General features: G+C 35.1%; 1 protein-coding gene across 1 annotated transcript; it reads right to left on the reverse strand.

Moving 5' to 3' along the window:
• Positions 1–5,447: 5,447 nt before the first annotated feature.
• On the reverse strand, positions 5,448–14,598 carry LOC107293367 (vomeronasal type-2 receptor 26-like). Its single transcript, XM_015822516.1, has 6 exons — positions 14,384–14,598; positions 12,693–12,984; positions 11,203–12,060; positions 10,285–10,512; positions 9,242–9,383; positions 5,448–6,349 (listed from the first exon to the last, which is right to left on the reverse strand). The coding sequence occupies exons 1-6, from the start codon at positions 14,596–14,598 to the stop codon at positions 5,448–5,450; spliced, it is 2,637 nt and encodes an 878-aa protein (XP_015678002.1).
• Between the last annotated feature and the right edge of the window lie 8,002 nt (positions 14,599–22,600).

The raw sequence follows: 22,600 nt of genomic DNA on the forward strand, positions 1-22,600 counted from the left end.
TATTCATGTATTAGTTCACATTTACTTTTTTATTATTAAACAACAGATTTTTATTCAAAATTCTATAGAAAGCTATCATTCCTGTTTCCTTTTCATTATACTGGTTATATTTATCATGTGTTCCTATCCATTCATTGAATTAATTAATTGAAAAGACTTCTGATGTAGCTTTAAACATTTGGGTTGAATCAAATTTTTGCCAGGAGCTTTATTAACTTTTTGTTGGATAATTAACTTTTAAATTGTTTAAATTTTATTAAAAGTTTATTATTCCAAAAACAAACCTTCTAAAATAATAGTAATTGATTGTCAATTACAAAATAAAATAAAAATAGCTGTCAATTACATAAAGTCATACTTCTTGGATACTCATATATACTACACCAATGCAGGCATCCTAGATCCTGGGAAAAGCTCAGTGTGAATAAAGACCAACACCAAGTAAAGTACTGGCAGCTGTGATTTCATGTTGCTATTTATATTATAATAATAAATATATGATCCCATTCACTCAGTGGATCGAAGACCTGTACATATGCCACTTATAAGTGGATTGTCTACATACTGTATGAAAACTTTGTATGGACAGATATAATAAAATATGGAACTCATTTATTATGCAAAATGCATTAGATGAGAAAAAAACATGCTAGTTATGCACATAAACACACACACACACACGTTTGCATAATATTTGCAGAAGGTGTATATAGAATTGAAACTGTTTACTGTTATATTATACTTTCCTTTTAATTTTTCTATTGTATTTTTGACATTTTTTAAAGCACTTGTGCTTTTTTTCTTTGAATATGTAATTTTATCAACATTATTTTTGCTTTGGTTTTTTTCTGTTATTTTAAAAGCAATAAAAATATATTTTAAAAAACTTAAATTTTGGAAGGAGATAACTATGGTGGATAAAGATAAGCTGAATCTCTTTCAATAAATAGGATACTGAAAGGGAAGAAATGTCATCTTCTCTTCCCAAATAGATTTATTCAGGCTACTTGGAGTAGCAAGAATAAATTTTATATCCTTGCCCACAGATCCATAAATTACTGTGAAAAAAATCCATTGGTTTTTTTTGTTTTTTTTTGCTTCATAAGAGAAAACAATAGAGTGAGTATGTATGGAAATTTGTGAGTTTGTAGCTGGCCTGATCCTAGTGGTTTATCTTGCCAACCTAATAGCTCCCTAGAAGAAAAGGCTTGCCTTTTGGCTTGACCAGATCAGTGAAATTGGGTAGAGGGAATTCTAATATGTATGGTATGTAAAGATTAAGATTAAGATTCCTTAATCTTTTTTTAAGGAAGAAGGGTATGTCCTATATAGTCCAAGAAAGAAGAGCTTTCAGGATGCAAATTATGGGCAATTATGTCCAGAATCTTAACTGTCAGCAAAATTATCTGCATGGCTTCTCTTGCTCTATCTCTCTAGTGCAGGGTTTTTCAATCAGTGGTACGCATACCACTGGTGGTACGTGGTGTCGCCTCCCTCCCCCCCGTGGCATCGCTTTCCTCCCCCCCTCTGCTCCTTCCCAGCTCACTTGTTTGTGGAAAACATGCTGCTTGGCAGCAGCCCACACAAACCCTACCGAACATGCCCTGCAGGAGGGCACGCGAAAAGCGCAGGTGCAGAGGAAGGCCCCGCCCTACCCAGGGACTCATTGTGCAGCAATTGGATTGACTTCTTCTCGTGCATGCAGGTCAGCAGGATCCGTATTGCCCTTCCCCTCCCTCTTCTTACTTTACAACAAGCACTAGCCTGATAGGGGACAGAGCCATCCACACCCTCAGCAGGAAGGGGTTTGAGACCGCAGGGTTTGAGATCGCTCGCGTCACGGCCCTGAGCACCAACATCACAACCGCCCCTCCTTCTTTTTCCCCTTTTCTCTCTCTCTGTTGCGGCCTCACTCTCTTCCATCTTCTTTTCCTTCCCCCCCCCACAAGCTTGCGATACCCCTCACGGCCATCACCTTGCCTCCCGGAGGACTCATCCTGCAGCAGCAGGTGGGAATCGAGGCCCACATTTGTTTTGCTGACATGCGCCAGGCAAAGCCAACAGAATGCAGGTGTGGAGGGAGAAATGTGCAGGCCTGACTCCCTCCCCCCCCACTGTTTTGCAGCATTTAACCCTTCCCCATTTCCACAACTGCCGGCCTGCCTGCCCACCAGTCAGTTTCCCCTTCCGAGCTGGAAGAAGCACATGCCGTTGCCTGTATCGCAGGCTTAAAGTCTGAAGCAGTCTGGGCTCTTGGCTAACTGATCGCCTTTTCCCCCCCATCTTTTCTACAAACCGGGAATTGTGGCTTAGTGGGGGCCTGGAACGGGTCTCAGGATGCCCGTGCGCCCCTTGCATCAACAAGTGAGCGGTCGACTTTAGCCTTTGGGGAACAAAAGCCGGTCGGGGCTGATCTCTTCCTGCTAGGGAAGGCTGGAGAAGCCAGGAGAAAGTCAATTATTAGAGGGGGGGGGGAAGTCACTTCTTCATTTAAGGCAGTTTTGGAAAAGTAACTTTTGCTGGAAAGGAAAGCAGGTTTTTTTTCCTTTTCTTGGATCGCCTTCTTTGCTTGGCCCTCTGTTGCCTTATCGCAGGCTTAAAGTCTGAAACAGCTGGGCTCTTGGCTGACTGATCGCCTTTCTCCCACTCCTCTCATCTTTTCGGGAGATGCGCCTTTGCAGCAGGCTTCCCCTTCTGTTAGTTATCGGAGGTTTCAAAGGCAAGCTGCTCCCGGAGCATAAAAGTAGAGGGTCCAAACGGCGAGAGTGATGCAGGTCTCTGACTCTCTGCTTCAGGCTGAAACAGTCTCAAAGGTGGGGACCGGAGATTACTTCACCTGAAGGAAGGGTGACTTTGACCCAGGGATCAAAGATGTTCAGTCCCTTGATGAAAGTTATTTCAGTTATTTCAAATAACTTTCCCTAGTACTGAGGCCTTTGTAGAAATGGGCAAGTTGAGCCTGCTGAGCCCATCTTTCTCCAAGACTCACTATATAAAAATGGATGGAATATTTTTATCTTCCTGATACTGTCAACATTAACAAAGTGTGCCAATCCTATTAGGAGAGTATAGCTCTTCAAACACATGCAGCATTATCTCTTTTGGGGCTGGATCTTATTAAAATCAAAATATTTTTTCTAAAAATAAAATAATTAGATTTTGCATTGTGAGACAATGTTACATAGGCTTTTATCCTAAGTTAAATATACATTGTCTACTTATTTAAATATATATTTATACAGTCCATAAATTATAGCTATACATCTATAGTTTTAGACATAGTTTATTAATTGCATTATGTTGGCTATATTTTGCAAATATTTTTTTTCATTTGGCTTAACAGTAGTATAATGCTAATCACAGAACTTAAGAACTATAAAGATTCATATTATGTAATAGACAGAAGGAATGACCTTGAGGAACAGGAAGAGGAACCATTACTAAGGCAATGGTCAGATTTAAAAAAACCTGACTCTGGGACTGTAATCTGAGAAAGCATCTCTTTGCGGACCATCCCTAACTCTCATGAAGATAAATGTAGAGTAGGAGGAAGCACACTCAAAAAACACTTGCAGGATTGTGCTACCATAACTTTATAATAAATGTATTATTAGCCTACATGACTTTGGTTTTCTAATCTGGTCAAAGGGCTGACACATTGTTGTTTTAGTAATAATAAAGTTTATTGCTGCTGAAATGTCTGTAATTTTTACATTTCTATGGGTTTTTACCATTTTATGTTGATTAGGGACTGAAATAAGATTCTTATATCACAGAACAGTAATAGCTGTAATGTCTAGGTGTATGGCAATTATAATTAACTGCAATATCTTGACTTTGCTTGCACGGCAGTTTGGCAGTTCGATTCTCACTGGCTCAGGGTTGACTCAGTCTTCCATCCTTCCAAGGTCAGTAAAATGAGGACCCCAGATTGTTGGAGGCAATATGATGACTCTGTAAACCGCTTAGAGAGGGCTGTAAAGCGTGGTGAAGTGGTATATAAGCCTAAATGCTATTGCCATTTGTAAGAACTATTCCTCTGGGGATTAACAGTTGGCCAAAAAAAGTTAAAGATTACAAATGCCTCTATAAAAGTCAGATAACTCTTTGGATTGCTTAAAGAAGATCATAGATTTCACTACATTGAGATTAATGTATTGCCTTTTTTAGGCTCAAGAAATCACAGCTGTTCTTATGTTCCCACATAGACAGAGCTCTGAATATCCAACTTTTCTGCTAAGAACATCTGAATTCTACAACTAATAAAAGTCAGTCAAGAGCACGCAAATGTACACCCAAGTGCACTTTTCATAATGTAGCTCCTAGTTTTAGACTAAAAGGATCAGAAGAGTGACAGCATAGCAGTCAAAAACTTCATTGACACGTATGAAGCTACTTGCTCTAATCTTCAACTTAAAAAAAAAATGAGTAAGAAACAAATATGCTATACATCAAAACTCCAATCATAAATATGTCAGTGATTAAACTAGAGCAGGGGTAGGCAATCTTGGCTCTTTTATGACTCGTGAACCAACTCCCAGAATTCTGGGAATTGAAGTCCACGAGTCATAAAAGAGCCAAGGTTGCCTATACCTGAACTAGAGTTTCTAATGATATCTGCTCTTACACTTCTACTTCTGCACAACATAATTTCTCTCCAAATTTATTTTTTGTATCAGATAATGAACCTCTGGGAATCCTGTTATACATCTTACATGACATGTTACATGATTTACAATTGTATAAATATTATATTATATCTTATACATTTTACATGAATATACATATTTATTATAATCGTTACTTATTATTGCCAAACCAGTTACCCTAGAAAAAGGGATCAGTTACCTAATCAATCCAAAACTGAATTACTAACCTTGCCAGAGCAATGTATTTCATCAACAGTAGAAATAATAAATCCCCCAACACAAACTACAGAAAAGTAAAAACTGTAATATACTCTAAAATAGTTTATTTATTTATTTATTTATTTATTTATTTATTTACTTAATTACTTACTTACTTACTTACTTACTTACTTACTTACTTACTTACTTACTTACTTACTTACTTAACAAATTTATAGATACTGGGTAATTCTAATATACAGTACAGTAAATCCATGTGAAATCTAAAAGGATTATATGGATACAAGTAATCCATATTCATAAGGATTTATATAATGATTTAAGTTATTTTGAATAACTGATTTCATCCTTTGATGTTTAGAATGTCCACTTCAAATGACTATATGTTATTCTATAAAGTATGTTTTATGAAGAAAACATGAATCATACTGCATATATTTCCCAAAAATCTATCTTACATGAAGAAAGACTAAAATACAATAAAATGTTTTAATATAAGAGCAGCTGTAAAACACTTTATGAAATGGGATGAGCTAAAGATCCTAAATAATTATGGATTACAATGAAAAACAGAAATAGTTACTTTTCTTTCCTTATTAAATGTTCCTTCTTGTTCATCTCAGGTCTCAACAGAATGATATAGCATTTGGGACAAAATATACATCCCATTAAACCAGCACTGGAGGATAAGATAGAAAAGATCTCCACAGCTACCATGTATTTCCCTTTGGTGCTCAGATAGGTTGGAACAAATGAAAGCCAAACGCTGCAAAAGACCAACATGCTGAAAGTGATGAACTTGGCCTCGTTGAAACTGCTGGGCAGTTTCCTGGCTTGGAAAGCAATGGTAAAGCTCAAACTAGCCAGAAAGCCCATATAACCCAAGACACAGTAAAACATGATCACCGAAGCTTCATTGCATTCCATTGTGATTTCTCCCTTCAGTGAGTGCAGGTCTGTATCTGGGAAAGGGGGAGAGGTGCTCAGCCAAAGACTGCAAATCCCCACCTGGATGAAAGAACCCAAAAGGACAATAGAATTGGCCAGTCCTTTCCCTACCCATTTCCTCATTCCAGAGCCTGGTTTGGTTGCCATAAATGCCAGAACCACAGTCATGGTTTTTGCCAATATAGATGAAAGGGCCACTGAGAAGATAATGCCAAAAGTTGTTTGCCGTAAAAGACAAGTAATCTTTTCAGGTCTTCCCATGAAGAGGAAGGAGCAGAGGAAGCAGAGAAGAAGGGAAAGGAGGAGGATACAAGTGAGGCTTTGGTTATTGGCTCTAACAATTGGAGTTTCTCGATGCATCCAAAAGACTCCAAGAACAAGGACTGTAAGCAAAGAGAAAACAATAGCCAATGTAATAAAGACGATTCCCAAAGGTTCATTATAAGAGAGATAGGTAAGCACTTTGGGAATACATTGATTTTGCATATTGTTGGGATATTGATTTTTTGAACATTTCATGCAAGCATCCATATCTGGAAAAAGAAAAAAGATATATTTAAAATATACCAAAACTGTTATTAATATAGAATATATAGAGTATGTAGGGCATTATTGATGTTAATATTTATACCCAGGACTTTTTTTCTCATAGAACACCCAGAACGGAGTTCCACCACCTTTTTTGGATGGAACCTTGTAGAGTAGGCAAGGCAGGTTGTATGACATGAGTGATCTCCAGCACTTTTTTTTTTTTAGAAAAAAAGCACTGTTCATACCTGTCATCTATTTTGTCAAGATAGGATGGGAATTTGAGTACAAAAATATACAAGAATCTCATAATTTAAAGATGAGATTTCTCATTATACATAGGGAGGGGTAAGAGTTAACTGAAAATAAGAATTGAAGATAAGTGTATTCTGTCTTATTTGTTATTTTGTAAAATGAGGAGGTTCTTAATAGACTCTTTATAGACGTTAGTACTATTCCAGTTTGGACTAACAATATTTGCAAGTTCAGAGGCATCAAAGTTTGCAGAAATAAATTTTATAATAATTGGCACTAATGGTTTAATAACGATGTTAACATATATAATATATCAGCAGAAGGAACCAGCATTCTTTTAGTTTATATGACTCTCCTGGAGTAGGGAAAGTCCTAGAATTATCCCTCAAAATCTTCCAATACAGCTACAGATCTGCAAGTAGTTTTAGGAGCTGAGCTTCAAAGCAGTTTGTGTGCCAAAAGCTGGAGAGGGATGGGGCTGAAATCAGTTCATGGTTGAAGAAGCAGCTGTTTTGGAATTTATTTTTCAAACAGACAGTAAGTTGTGCCTTTGATTTCTTAATTAGTTTTAAGGACTATTAATCTTTATTAAACTAAAAGAGGGTCTCTAAAATAGGGTCTCTATTATTCCTTTTTAAAAATCTGCATCATTTTGGGGGTTTCTTCTTGTTAAGCAACAAGGAAGAAGCAGTGGTGGGATTCAGCCAGTTTGCACTGGTTCAGCAGAACGGTAACTAAATTTTGATGAGTTTGGAGAAATGGTTGAATGCACACTGCTTCTGGAAACCTATTCTAGGTCTCAGAGGCCTGGAGGAGGCCTCCCAGGCCTAGAACGGCTGATCAGATGTGCGTCAATGCTACATCCAATAAGATAACTGGTTGTTCAGGTATTTGAGTCCCACCACTGGGGAAAAGGCTGCTAAAGCAAGCTAAAAAAATGATGGAGTAATTTAAGGGCAGAAAGTTGTGGTTTTAGTTTACTATTTTTAGTAATTTATAGCTTAGTCTGCCTTGCTGTAGGTGGCTAAAACTAAAACTTTCCTATTTTATGATTCCTGATTGGTCAGCAATTCTTAAGTGGCTTACAGAAAAGCTACTCTTTGACTAAAGAGGGAGTTAAGAAAATGAAGAAGCAAATTATTAGACATGTATTTGAAAACTCTTTAAATAAAATCCATCAGTTCGTAGAATGGCTCTGCTTTAAGGATGTTAAAATGACTATTCAAACTACTTCAGAGATACAAATATGGGTAAAAAGTTACCAAACAACTGAGGCAATTTTACAAGTCGTTGACAATGCAGAGGAGTCAACTGTAATTTTTGAATATAAACCTGACACCAATTTTTATTATGATGGTTTAAATAGAAGCCTCCCAACACAATTGAAAGAAAAACTCCAAGAAAATTTGTAACTTTTAAAAAGACAAGTTTGGGGTTTTTTCCTCATGGATATTAACAAGGTTGGAAATTCCTTGAGAAAAAGAAAAGCATATAACTACTTGGCAAAGATTCCAGAGAAGAAAAAGATTTTATTCCATGAAGATAAGATGGAAGGATTGACTTAAACTTAATGAGTCAATTGGAATTAGGATGATTTTCATTGGTTTCATATTTGTAATTAAGAAAGTCTCAATCTAAAGTTTGAAAATGTATTTTTTTCCCTTTATATATAAAACACTTAAGTAATTCCTAAATTTGTAAAATATTATTGAAAGTGTGTTTCAAAATATGTTAAGAGAAAATTTAAAAAAAAGATATATTAGCTTGAAGAAAAATTTAGACCTTTAAAAAGGATGTATACAAGAAGAAAAAATATTCTGTGATAGTAACTTGGAGAGAGTGATCTAAATTTAATAAGCTAATTGGAGTTAGTTGGAATTTTATTGGTCTGAAAGTGAACTTTAAAGTACGTATGCTAAAAGGACATTTAAAAAATATATTAGAATGCTTTAATTTTAGAAATATTTTTAAAGAAAAGCTTAGTCTTTTAAAATGGATGAAAAAAACCTTTTAAGGTTAAAGAATTTGAAAGAATACAGTGAATTTTGTTAATATAAATGGTGATATTTATAAAGATTATTAAGTGCAATTAGAAATACATATTATTTCAATAGCAAGCAAGATAAAGCAGTAATGGTTAATTTAATTGTTCTATTCAAAGAGGAGAATATATTGATGTTTTTTATTTGGATATCACTTTTAGATTTTGTGCTTGTGATGAAAAAATGAAATTTTGACTTTGGTTTTGCCGATTGGGTAGATTTGTTGTTATAGAAATGGCTAATTATATACTAATGTGTAAAAGTAAAAAGTTGTAATATTGTAATCTTGTATTGTGCTAAAAAAGAGTCAGAAGTTTTCTTTCTTCCCTTATACCTCATATTTTCTTTCCCCTTTTCTTTGCCCTTAATTTCTATTGTTATTTTTATTTTTTGTATTTTGTACATTGATAAAACAATAAAAGTTATATATAAAGAAATTTTAATTATATATACAGATGCATGAGAAGCAGATAGATACATAAGAAAGCTGAAGACAGAGAGGAGCGATTATCATGTGGGATTGTTTTGTTTTGTTTTTTGCTGTATTTAAATACAGGCCATGAGCTGGATATTCACAGGTCAATTAGCCAAAGTCCTAACCTTTTTTTGTCCCACCTTTTTTGTCAGAGATCTGCCCTTCTGGACAAGGTGCACAATCATAGCAGCAAAATTTCTCTTCTTCCTTCTTCTTTCTGCTGGAGCCTGGATCACAGTGGTCATTACAAAGAGAGACAGGCAGCATCTTAAGATATATGAGGAATAAAATGATAAAATACCTGCATCAATAGAGCTTTCCCAAACAAGAAACCCACACCTATGATGATGAAGAAAAAGAAAATGTAAAATTGAATATTTGAATTAATGGGGAGGAGTTGGCAAAAAGTTTTGTTTTCACAGGATTTGAACATTTTATATTGCTCCTAATGCTATTTCTAAATATGAGAAAATGTCATAAATGTCAAGATTCTGTTTGGGCTAGAATATTCCAATAGGTTGCATGAATTGGGTACTACAGGTTGTCGTTGACTTATGACCAGTCACTGAAGTCATGGGTCATAGCACTATGTGACCAGATTTCATTTTACAACTGGTTTTACAATGGTTGTAACATGAGTCACCATAGTTTTAAAACAAATGGCATAGTTCATAATTGACACACATGGTCAATAAGCAAATAAATTGTGCCAAATGTGTAATTAGTAAAAAAAAAAAAAAAAAAGGCTGGAAATCGTGGTCATGAGACTTTTACTCACTGCAACTGATTGTAAAAATAATGGTTTGCCAAATGCCTGATCATATGACTGCAGCAGAGCTAGCAGTTGTAACTTTGAGGATGGATCACAAGTAACTTTTTTCAATCTGTTTTAATTTCAATAAAATAAAATGACTAATCATAAGTCAATAACTACCTGTACCTAAGTTGACAATCTTTGTTTCCCAGGAACAAATGGAAGCATTTGCCATAAATCTGCCACAGACACAGCAGTGTTCAATTGCATATATAGAAAATGTTATACCTCATCAGCTTGAAAAGCCCCAAAACACAAAGACACAATTTTCTTCAATTAGTGCCATGTATTTGACAATTGCTCCAAAGAGAGATTTACTTTTGCTATTAGTTGAGAATCTGTGCTTCTTCTCACCTGGTTAAAGCTTCTGTGCCATACAATTTGATTGTCACTGAGAGTTAATTCTCTGCCTGGTAGAGCCCGAGGTGCCAATGTTCCAACCTTGACTCGAGAAAAGGAATTATTGGGCAAAATAATCCAGTTTACAACATAAAAGTCTGTAATCAATTCTCTGTTTCCATCAAAACTGATAGTGTCTCCCATCGTATTGTTGAATACAATGCTTTTCAAGACAGAATGAAACTGTATTATATGAAAAAGAAAGCAAGAGCAAGAATTTGAAATCGCAACTACTTTTCAAACTGGACTATCCTGCTTTGAAAAATGCAAATGAGGATTTAAGGTGTCATAGGTGAATTTGTATTTTTGTGTGTGCATGTATTTGCATATTGCAGGTGTGCATATTTGAGTCAGTGTTGATTCTTGATGACTGCATGGAAATGTCCTGCGGGTACTGCAATTTTCTTAGCAAGATTTCAGAGATTTCTAACTGCCTCCTTTTTAGGGCTGAGAGAGAATAATTGGCTGGCTTTGAGCCTTGACAGCTATACCAAGTGGGCCCTACACCAAAATTAAATCACAATTTTAACAAATTCCTCCATATCTTTCAAAATAAACAGAGATCTTTGGAAAAACACAAAGGACTGTGATCACAATGAATTCTGTAGAATAAGTGACCACTTTCTCTTACTATAAAGGGAAGCTTTTAAATCAATGCTTGCATTTTTTTTTCCTACTATTGTTCTTCATCGAATTACTAACTGAAAACTTTTCCTATCATGGAACAGGAAGTGTTCCATTCTACAGCATTCATTGGGACAACAGTATTCTGAAATAATGACACTCATTCCCAGTAACATTACTAGGGATCAAGGAAACACGATGGCCCAATTACATACACAACATTTGTGTATTTGAAAGAAAATAAAGTACCTGCCATGGTTTTAAATTATGAAATATTAATTGCTCTCTTCCCATTAAATGTCTATATCTGGACCTGGACTTTAATAAAACATGCAAAGAATGAGCCACAATATAGACTGCATTGTAAATGTTGTAACTGTGACCACTCATGTTCATATCAAAGAATGTAGTTGGCAAGCTCTCTAACTTTTCATCCCCAGTGCACAATAACTTGTTATCTTCATTTATACTGGAAATGTGTAATGGGCAGCCAAATGCCTGTTCCCAAAAATTCTGAATGAAATTATCTTCTTTTGCCCAGGATGGCCTTACAGTCTGAAGAAATTCTTGGAATCCAGGTGGCTCTTTTGAGGGAACTGTGAATGAAAGGGCACCATGGAAACTCTGCATATCCCAAAGTCTTTGAAATGGCAGTGATCCAAAATTCCAATGGGATGTAACAATCCACACTTTACCCAAAGGCGGCCATGAAAAAAAAGATGCTAAAAGGATGATAATTCTCAGATTTTGCATGGATGGTGGTGCTCCATAGATTAAACACACTTTTACTTTATCATCGATAAAGAGTTGATCATATCTTAACTGCACTGAAATCAGCTGTGTATATTCATCCATATATGCTTTCTTTGGTGTTCTAAGCATGAAAGCATAACAAATGTTATTTTGGAAAAGCAATGGTCCAATTCTCTGCAAAAACATATCTCCATAGTCATCATCCACAGCTATGATCCCAATCCAAATCCATCCAAAATGCTGAAGTAATTGAATAATACCAGTGTACTGATGGATTTCATTTGGGACCATTTGGTACAAGATTGAAAATATATCTTTGTCACCATGTACTGGGGAAAATGTTCCATAGACAAGCTGAAAAGCAATATACAGCAAATAATCAGAACCATTACATACAAATATGAAATGGGTTAATCTTCATTATAGTTAAGGCAGAAAGTTGGCACTAAGGAAATTGCTGGAAATTATTCAGACAATTCATATATCTGCAACATTTCTTCGGCTAAAAGTGTTGCTTATGTGTTTCTGAACCCATTTTAACTGAATGTGAAAACACCTAAAACATAACACAAGATCAAAAACCAGGCTTTTGGTCTTAGGGTATATCAAGTTTGATCACCTGAAGGCAAGCAGCATGCAGCAGAGACAGAATATTTTCTGTAGTGGCCCAACTACTTTTGAAACTCAATGCCACTCAAGCAGGAAGTAGAAGAGATTCTTTTCTGTAGTGGCATCACCAGGTGTTTGCCAATCTATTCCTCGAATATTTGGAGAAAATTACATTTATAAATGTTTATAAATATCATTTATAAATGTTTAGTTATCCCTCCAGCTTATTCGTATTAATCATAACTGAATGTAAAATACAGTGTTCTTCCAGATTCTCCCCAGTGAATGTCAACTCTGAAAATTATTCTAAAGGCACTTTAAGAATTCAAGGATTTAAAAAAATATGGAATTTCTAGAAAGCCATGTTAAGGGCCTACCTGTGGAATCTTGTAATTGACAAGAACAGTGGCCATAATGGAGGAGGCCACAGTCAAACGTCCACCAAAGGCAACAATAAATGTTTTTGTTAAATCACAAGAAAAGTTTGGAAGAAACTTCTGCTTTGGAGAAACTAAGCTCAGAATTGCCTTATAGGTTATCCTCTCAATAAAGTAGTTGTTCACAATGTGGAAACCCAAAGTGATGTTTGGTAAGAGCTCAGGGTTCCTATTGATCTCCTTGACAGCAAACACCAAAGCAAGGATATGCTGATATGATTTAAGTTCATAACTGAAAAATATAAAAAGGAAAAAAGAGAAAGAAGAAAAGAGAAAATCTATCTACTTAATGAAATAACATAAAAAGTGTCCACCAACCTACTTCTGTTTTCATGTTCTAAAAGCTATAAAGTTGTAGGCCATTAAATTCAAGGAAGATCATAGACCAGTTTTACTATTTACTAAGAGGAAGCCATCTCAGGCTGCAGTTCCTAGAAACCAGTAGAAAGAGGTGGAGGAAACTTTGAAACATGCAATGTTCTTCATCCTTCTTCAAAAGGATTGCTATGTTTGACCCATTGCTAGTTTCCAAGAAAAGCTCAATGTCTGCTGGGATATATGTTGGAAAGGACTGGGAGAAAGAAAAACTTCTCATTCCCTTAGACAACTAAATAATTTGGCCCAATGCAAAGAGAAGGAAATATTTTTATCACCTTTTTTTCGAAAAAAAAAACCCAGGTTATATCTCAATGATAGTGTGGTTTGAATCTATTTCCAAAAGCTACTTTTTTATATAATATGTGAACTAATTATTGAATCTCTATTTCCTGGCTCAGACAATATTAAGTATTTGACAGTAATTTAGTTTACTCATTGTTGTGAATGCAAACAACTTCACACATTGTTGTGAATACAAATCATAACGATGATTTACTCAGCCAGAAATAATTGACCAACAAATTATCCTAAACTACTAAACATGGTTTATGGATCACAAAGGCTGCATTCAGAAACTATCAAAGTGAAAATCAGAATATGGAATAAAGAATAATGGAGTTGGAAGGAAACGTCTAGTACAACCCCTTGGTGATATACCATTCTGGACAAATGATGGTCCAATCTCTTCTTAAAAACTTCCACTTATGAGGCATCCACAATATCTGGAATGAAGCCATTCCACTGATTAATAGTTCTCACTGTCAGCTAATTTATCCTTAGTTCTCCCCATGAAAACTTTCCATCTTTTACTTCTTGTATTTCCCTCAGGTGCTTTGGAGAATAGTTTGAACCCCTATTCTGTGTGACAGCTCCTCAAATATTGGAAGACTGTTTTCATGTTATCCCTAGTCTTTAGACATATCCAGTTTCTGCAATTGTTCATCATATGTTTTAGCCTCAAACCCCCTAATCATTTTTGATCCTCTGTTCTGTACTCAATTTAGAAGAATTCAGAATAATTGTAATTGATTTGGTACAATATTTGAAGCCACATGGACTTTTCTACTTAACAGACAACTTCTTACATATCAAAGAGAGAGAAAATTAATTAGCAGAAAATTCCTAATGACATTATAATTATAAACATTTTTAAAAGCCTATCACTTTATAATCCTATTGCTTAACTCTTTTTCCTCAATCATTTTCCCCAATTCCCACTAGTTGGAAGAAAAAAGAAGAATATAATTCCTTACATCACTTCATTGATCAACATCTGGGAGGGTTCTTCTCTGAAGGAAGGGCTATTGTAGAAGAAGAAAGCTTGAGAGAGAATTGCACCAATGATAACATCTCCTGGCTGAGCAAAGTGATGGGGTATAGGAAATGGGTCATCAGGCACGGTACAATTCAAAGCATACAATTTGCATGTAATAAAGAACAGGAACAAAAGAAGCATCATTATTGTCATGCCTATCCTATTATTGAAATTTTCCATCCTAAGAAAGAGACATGTTCCTATACAGAAAAATACTCCATCTTGGCACCATTACACTCCATGATATCATTTTTCATTATCCTTATATAGAAGACCTCTAAAATGGTTGCCACAAAACAGGAATAGTCAAACAGATTCCCTTTATTTTAAAAATTATCTTTGCTTCCTGCTCTTTTCAATTATTTAATGCATCATGAACTAAAGTCATTTTTTTTTTTAAAAAAAGAGTTTTATATTTGAGAAGCTACTTTCAGAGTTTAATTTCTTTTCTTTTTTGGGGAAGAAAAGAAATTCGGATGATTTTCTTCATTTTAGTAAAATTCTGTATGTACAACCACATCTTACAGGCAATAGAGCTTCCATTAGTTCATTTCTGTTCCATGATCTCTCCATATATAAAGGGTTTTTTTTTCTAAAGAGGTCTAAGGAATCAGTACAGAGGAACAGAATTTTTCAGAGTGGGATAATAATCCTTACAAAGTACATCCTCCCATTTATGAAGATTAGAATAAGAAAATTGAAAGAGTGGAGAAAAAAACAAAAAAAGTATAGAACTACTGGAGCTTCAGAAACAAGATAGCTTGGAATACCATATGGGGATCAAAATAGAAAGGCTTGAATAGATAGCTCTCTATACATAGTACAACAAATGATATTCTGAAGACAGGAAAAAGCACTCCTATTATTAGTCTGACTTTCTGAAAATTGAGTATAATATCATTAGTAATGTTAAAGAAGGAACATGTAATTTTCACAACAATTCAGAAAATAAGTTGTTTTCAACTTTCAGTATTATGCACATTTCTCCTGAGAAATGGATTAGACCTGGGTATTTAAGGACTATAATTTCCTTTAATTTTTGATGCCATAAAAGTGCATCACCATTTGTTACATCACATTTCCTGAGAAATATACAAGTCTGCTTTCAGGCACAATAAAGAGATAATATACAATTAATATTTCTTATAGTGGTACTAGATATTTTACCTTCTTCCTACTCTTAATATCTCTTTTCTTTATCAATTATATTTGGTTTTCTATTGCCATATTTTTTATTAACAGCCTTGTGTTTTTTAATTAATGTTGAAATCTTTCTATTTGGCCATTAATGTTCTAACTGCCTTTAAAGAATATTTCAGAACCAGAACCAAGTCTGCAAAAGTGTTTAACTCTATTTTAAGCTTTACTCCCACAACCCTCTCATCTTAATTTATATTTCTGTTCAGTATTTCAAGAAACAAAATAAACAAGAGAGGAGATGGTGGGCATCCCTATCTTGCTTCTTTTGTAACATACAGTGTTTTCTTAGATCTCCAACATTAACAATGTTTTGTGCTTTTTGTGAAAAAAAATCTTGAAAAATAAGTTGTCAAAGGCCTCTGAGAATATCAATGAAGCCTATTTTTTCATTATTTTGCTGCAGTATTATAGCATTGTCCTTTAAATATCTCTTAGGTAAAAATTCACATTGATCCTCAGAAATAAATTCTAGCAAAATCACGTTCAGTCTATCAACTACAATCATTGTGAACATCTTGTAATCCTAAAGGCCTTGTCAAAGGCCTTCTGTGCATCTAATAAAACAAAAACAGCCAGTTTTTCATTATGTAGCTCCTGTATTGCAAAATATCCAGTACAATTTTAGCACTGTCCTTAAAGTGTCTTTTATCCAGAAATCTTCATTATCCTCATGAATAAATTCTTGCAAAATTATTTCCAGTCTATTAACTGGACTCAATTTTGAACAATTTGCAATCATCATTCAATAATGAAATCACCCTGAAATTTCTTCCTAAAGTCAAATCTTCTACCTCTTTTGGTATTGGGCCTGAGAATATGTTTCTGTTGTTGATGAGTTATATCTTGGTTTGCAAATAAATGTGAGGAGGTTTTTTTCTCTTTTGAAGAGCATTTGTTCCATTTATATTTCACTTTAAGCATTTGTTATGCATAATCAAACCAAAGATTAGAAAAATCAATTCCTCCAGCACCCAGTTCAGTCAACCCTTTCATTTTCCTATTTCACATCTGGAATTTTCATGTAATTTCCTCTGACACTTCCATCTGAATCTCCACCAACTTGTATTTGAATTCTCTAAAAACTCCCATGCATTCTGGACAGAATTCAATTAAAATTTCTGCTGTTTAAAAGTAAAAATCACATCTTCCAATTTGTCCCATCAGATATTTTTATGCTGTAATCCATCAATCAAAAAAGAATACTATTTTCACTTCTGATCAGAGGAAAATGTCAGAGTGACATTTGTGCAGAGTTGTCTCTAAATCAATGCCCATTTGGTTAGGCTCAGTGGAATTCTAAACCTAAAATGCTCCCCTGACCTTTAGGGGCATTCTAGGAATTGTGTGATTTGTCACAGCAAGCACTGGCAAAATAAAAAATCACAAAAATTCTTTTGCAATAAGTGAGAGACAGGGAAAACACTTTGTGTGATGCTGTGGTGTAGACTGAATGGGTCAATTAGCTTCGTCATTTTTTAAACACTTATCTGTCTTTTTTTTGTTTCATATTTTTTCATTATATGAAAGAGGCTCCTTTCTGATAGGGCATACTTTATCCCTCCTGGTGATTTTCAACATTTCAAGATTTATTATTTTTATTGGAATTTTTTTGGAAGATGAATTGGACTTTTTAAAGCAAAGAAAACAAATTTTATATGTTTTATATATTTGGTGAAACAAATGAATTTATGAAACTTGATCTTTTTTGCCTAATTTCCCCATGAGAATGTTTTTCCTGCTTATCTATCTCTTTATGGATTGGATTGGAACTATGACAATTTGTGATTCAATACATTTGTTTTAATTAGTTTATTTTTGTTAACAATCTATTGGAAATTGGTTTTTGGTCACTAGAGGGAGAAAATTTTCATTGCAATTATTATTGAAATCTGACCTCAAAAACTAGAACAAAATAAGTAGTCCTTGAGATTCAATGGTAATGAAGCCTGGATGCAGGGCACAACAATCATTGTGTAAGCATCTCACCTAATGACCACCTTGTTCCTGCACTGCCCAATAAATTGTTAAATGCACACATGCATTGTTTATAGCAATAGCAATACCACTTAGGCTTATGTACTGCTTCACGGTGCTTTACTGTTCTCTCTCTAAGTGGCTTACACTCAGCATATTGCCCCCAACAATCTGGATCCTCATTTTACTGATCTCAAAAGGATGGAAGGCTGAGTCAACCTCAAGTTGTTCGAAACTGCTGGCGATTGGCAGAATTAGTCTGCAATACTGTATTCTAACCATTCGGCCAGTATGATATAGCAGAGCATGGCATACTGCAGAGAACAGGAAGGACCTTGGAGACCTTGCATATGCCCAGGCTTGTCTGTCCTGCCCCTCCCAAGTCTCCCCCACCCCCTGAAATGCCTTATGCAACACTTCCTGCCCCTTGAGTTCTCACAGAGTTTTTTCCAATTCCCTCAGGTATTAGATCTGATTCTCATCTCACGAAACCAAAAACCCTCCTTTCATTTACCATGGCCTTTCAGACGACTGAAATAGATTGCCTCTTTTCATGGCAGGATTGGGCAATTCCAGAATGTTGTCATTGTATCATGGTAAGCATGGGAATGCTACAGTTTCTGGGCATTTCATTATGGTTATCTGCTACACATTCTGAAAATGGTGATCCCAAGGGTGTTCTTTTGATTTGTTGGTATATTTGTGTGTAGGGGTAACATGCACGTGCAGCATACTGCCGTGCTTTGCACCCCCACAAATCTCATAATTCTATACTCTTTTGCTCCTATGCCTTTGCTCCAGTGAAGCAGCCAAAAGGTCATGGAACACCCCTTGACCTAATGCCTCACGTACCAAAACAGATAATATGCTTAGTTCCTTCTTCTATCTTCCTGTCTTTGATCTTCCTGTCTTTGTTCCTTATCTAGTTGTTGACCATATAATATGTAACTAGAAAATAGTTGGTAAGATGAAAGAATTTTCCAATGAATAAACTGTTGTCAGCATCTAATGATTAAGAAAGCTTGTGTATGTAAAAAGAATATAAAAGCAATAAACAAGACAGAGGTTGTCAGCAGCTTCAGCTTCTGCTCAAAACGTGTCTGTGACTGTTTCTTAGTGTCTTACATTTGTGCATCAGACTGAAAGTATGGTATGTGATAAGGCAAAGGTTGATGAGGTCCATGATTCTGAATATTTACATGTTAGTATACTTGGTTAGGTCAGGTCTGTGATATACTAGTACTGCCATATTGCACAATACAGCACTGATGATGTTACCTAGGTGGTTAATGAATCATCTGTAAGAAAATAACCAAGCTCAGAGACCACCAAGGATTTTACAGTTCAATCCTAAACTACAAATATTCTGTTCTATTAATAATAGATTTAATCCCTTGGGTCAAAACCTCCACCACCACATACTTACCAAGTTCATCAGACAATAACAAACATGATTGCAAATGTGGTTTTATGTTCAGGACTATCCCGTTTTTAAATTTGCTGATACAAATTCTACATCTAAATCTTTATTTATCTGATATTTAAATCCCTTTTCCTAACATTAGTTCTGGATCACATCACAATTTTTTTTTCAAATAATGAAGTCTTTTTACAGTTTAATGGGGTATTAGCCCCATTGATATTCCAAGTTATGAATTTGTGAATCATATTCATTCAAAGAGTCTCTCAAATTCTTTAGCTGCAACTCTGATCTTCACAGCCTTAGCCAGTCCAGATTCCCGTTGAGATTGACATTCACTTTGTTCTAAATAATAATAATAATAACAACAACAACAACTCAGGACATGGCTATCAAACATCAAAAACATCTGCCAGACTATCCCACCTCCTTTACATGGATGATCTGAAGCTGTATGGAAAAACATCATCTGAAATAGAATCGCTGCTCAACACTGTCCGTATATATAGCCAAGATATTGCAATGGAGTTTGACTTGGACAAATGTGCCACACTTACTATCAAACAAGGAAAAATAGTGAAAACTGAAGGAATTAAGATGCCCCATGAAAATAACATTAAGAGTCTGGATGAGGAAGATTACTACTTGGATATCCTTCAAACTGACAACATCAAGCACACTGAAGTCAAGAAAAAGATTAGAGGGGAATACATCAATAGAGTGAAGAAGATCTTAAAGTCCAAACTCAATGGAGGAAATAACATGAAGGCAATCAACACCTGGGCAATTCCAGTCATTAGATACTAGCTGGAATAGTGGACTGGACTCAAGTAGGGATCTAGTAGGGATCTCTTTCATATTAATATTTTTATCACTAATTTTTAATTTTTATTCAAAATGATTATGCAATACATGTTCTTTAATACATCTTCCCCCCAAAAGTAAACCGTTACATCCCTAGGCATTTTACTTATAACTACGTATGAGGAGTTGATTTAAAACACTTTATTTATTTCCCCTTCTATTTCTGATTCTTAAGCTATTGGTGACTTGCTTGACATCAGCAATTAATTTATCCATTTTCTCACATGCGTCCCATGCTTCCACTGTCAAACCCATCCTTTTTGCTGCAAAGTCTTCCCAAAAAAGTTTTTGAATAATATATATATATTATTGGAGCTGAGACAAATCAGGACCCCTTAGAATTCTCCATACATTTCAACCTGACATTTTTCTTCTTCAGAAGTCAAAAGAATATTCTTTTTTTGACTGACTGATTAAAGCAGAAAAATATTTTTGTCTTCTTACTTCCTCTTTTACCACTTCAGGTATTGATGGAAGAAAAAGATCTGATGGGACAAATTAGAAGGCATGATTTCTACTTTTAAAAGGCAGAATTTTTGACTGAATCCTTTCCAGAAGCATGAGAAATTTTAGAGAAATTAAAAGAGGCATTGGAGGACATTCAAAAACTCTAGCAATTGAACAGGAAAATGAAAGGAATGTACTGAAATGGGTGATACAGGCATTGATTTCTTTTGTTTGATTGATTATGGATAACAAATGCTTAATTGGAATATAAATGAAACAAATACTCCTCAAAGAGGGGAAAAATCATTTACTTGTAAAAGAAGATATAGTTTGCCAAAAAGACATATTGTCACACCTAGTATCTAAAGAAGAACAAGATTTGACTTTAACAAGAAGCCATAGCTTGATCTCATTATGAATGATGATTAAAAGTTCACAATAATTCTAGTTAATAGATTGAAAATGACTTTGAAAGAATTTATTCATGAGAATGAATGTGCATTTTCATCTAAAGACAGTTGAAGGACAATGTTAGAACTGTGCCATATATTTTAGAATACTGGAGCAACATAATGAAAAACAGACTGTATTCATTTTCTTAGATGTACAGAAGGCCTTTGACAATTTAAAATGGGCTTTTTTGTTCAAATTTTTTTTCACAGTGAGGAGCAAATGACATGGATTTTGTAATTGTTACTTAACATACAGTAGATACGTTGTATATTAACTTTATATTTTAACAAAGTTATTTAGTATTTCAATTTGACTTGTTTTCTCTGTCTTAAAAGAATGTTCTAGGAATTTAGGAATAGTTTTAAACATCCCTAAACTGAAAAGAGAAATCTTCAAATTGATTATTTTCTCTGTTTAGGTTTAATACAAACAGGAATTTAGGAATAGCTTTTAACATTCCTAAATTGAAGAGATAAACAGCCTGAAGATTATCTGAAGATAAGAAAAAGTTTGTTAGTACAAATTGGGGTCTGGTTTATCACTTTTGTGAACTCCAAACAACCATTTTTCTTACAATTTATGCCCCTTCTGATATCAGACCTCATTTTAATGAAGATGTGTGATATTATGGGATGCAAATACATAACATACCTGACCACGTGTAACTGATTTTCTATGCAAAGGGGAGGTTAGTTTAATCCTGTCCAATCAACTTTCCTCTTGGATTTTTCTTTGTTATGCTAACTATAAAAGCTGTTGTAAGCTAAAGATCAGGGTTGCCTCTTCGAATGAGAGAAATCCCTTTTGTCTGAATATTCTGATAAACTGTAATAAAATGATCTTCCTTTCTCAGTTTTTCTCATTGGAAAATATGCATGCCAGAAGCACGAAGCTGAAGACACCAGCCTGTATATTTTTGACTAAAATTGACAATTCCTATTCTATTTTTTTAAAAATAGATAATTGGTATCAACATCACCTGTGCTGTTTGTATTCTATATTGATAAAAACTTTGGTATATTTGAAAGATATCTTCTTCTTTTTTCAGATATGAATGCCTGCATGAAATGTCCAGAAAATCAGTATCCCAACAATATCCAAAATCAATGTATTCCCCAAGTGATCACCTATTTCACTTATAATGAATCTTTGGGAATCTTCTTTATTACAATGGCTATTGTTTTCTCTTTGATTACAATTCTCGTGGTTGGAATCTTTTGGATGCATTAGAGAGACTCCAATTGTCGCCAATAACTGGAGCCTCACTTGTATCCTCCTTCTTTCCCTTCTTCTCTGCTTCCTCTGCTCCTTCCTCTTCATAGGAAGACCTGAAAAGATGACCTGCCTTCTCTGACAAACAGCTTTTGGCATTATCTTCTCAGTGGCCCTTTCGTCTGTGTTGGCAAAAACCATTACTGTGATGCTGGCATTTATGGCAACCAAACCAGGCTCCAGATTGAGAAAATGGATAGGGAAAGGACTGGCCAATTCTATTGTCCTTTTGGGTTCTTTCATCCAGGTGGGGATTTGCACTTTTTGGCTGAGTACCTCTCCCCCTTATCCAGATATAGATCTGTACTCGCTGAAGGGAGAAATCATAATGGAATGCAATGAGGGCTCAGTGATCATGTTTTACTGTGTCCTGGGTTACATGGGGTTCCTGGCTAGTGTTAGCTTTAATATTGCTTTCCAAGCCAGGAAGCTACCCAGCAGTTTCAATGAGGCCAAGTTCATAACTTTCAGCATGTTGGTCTTTTGCAGCGTCTGGCTGTCATTTGTTCCAACCTACCTGAGCAC

Source organism: Protobothrops mucrosquamatus, unplaced genomic scaffold (assembly GCF_001527695.2).
Source record: "Protobothrops mucrosquamatus isolate PMUCROS unplaced genomic scaffold, P.Mucros_1.0 scaffold1595, whole genome shotgun sequence".
Lineage (NCBI taxonomy): Eukaryota > Metazoa > Chordata > Lepidosauria > Squamata > Viperidae > Protobothrops > Protobothrops mucrosquamatus.

What these genes read in the sequence shown, in the direction of transcription:
- LOC107293367 (XM_015822516.1), bottom strand. Translation starts at nt 14,598, where the DNA reads ATGACAATAATGATGCTTCTTTTGTTCCTGTTCTTTATTACATGCAAA. An exon ending in TCAATTACAAGATTCCACAG is followed by an intron (nt 12,061 to 12,692) that starts GTAGGCCCTTAA and finishes ATTGCTTTTCAG; the next exon opens with CTTGTCTATGGAACATTTTC. An exon ending in AAAAGGTGGGACAAAAAAAG is followed by an intron (nt 6,350 to 9,241) that starts GTTAGGACTTTG and finishes TTCTTTTTCCAG; the next exon opens with ATATGGATGCTTGCATGAAA.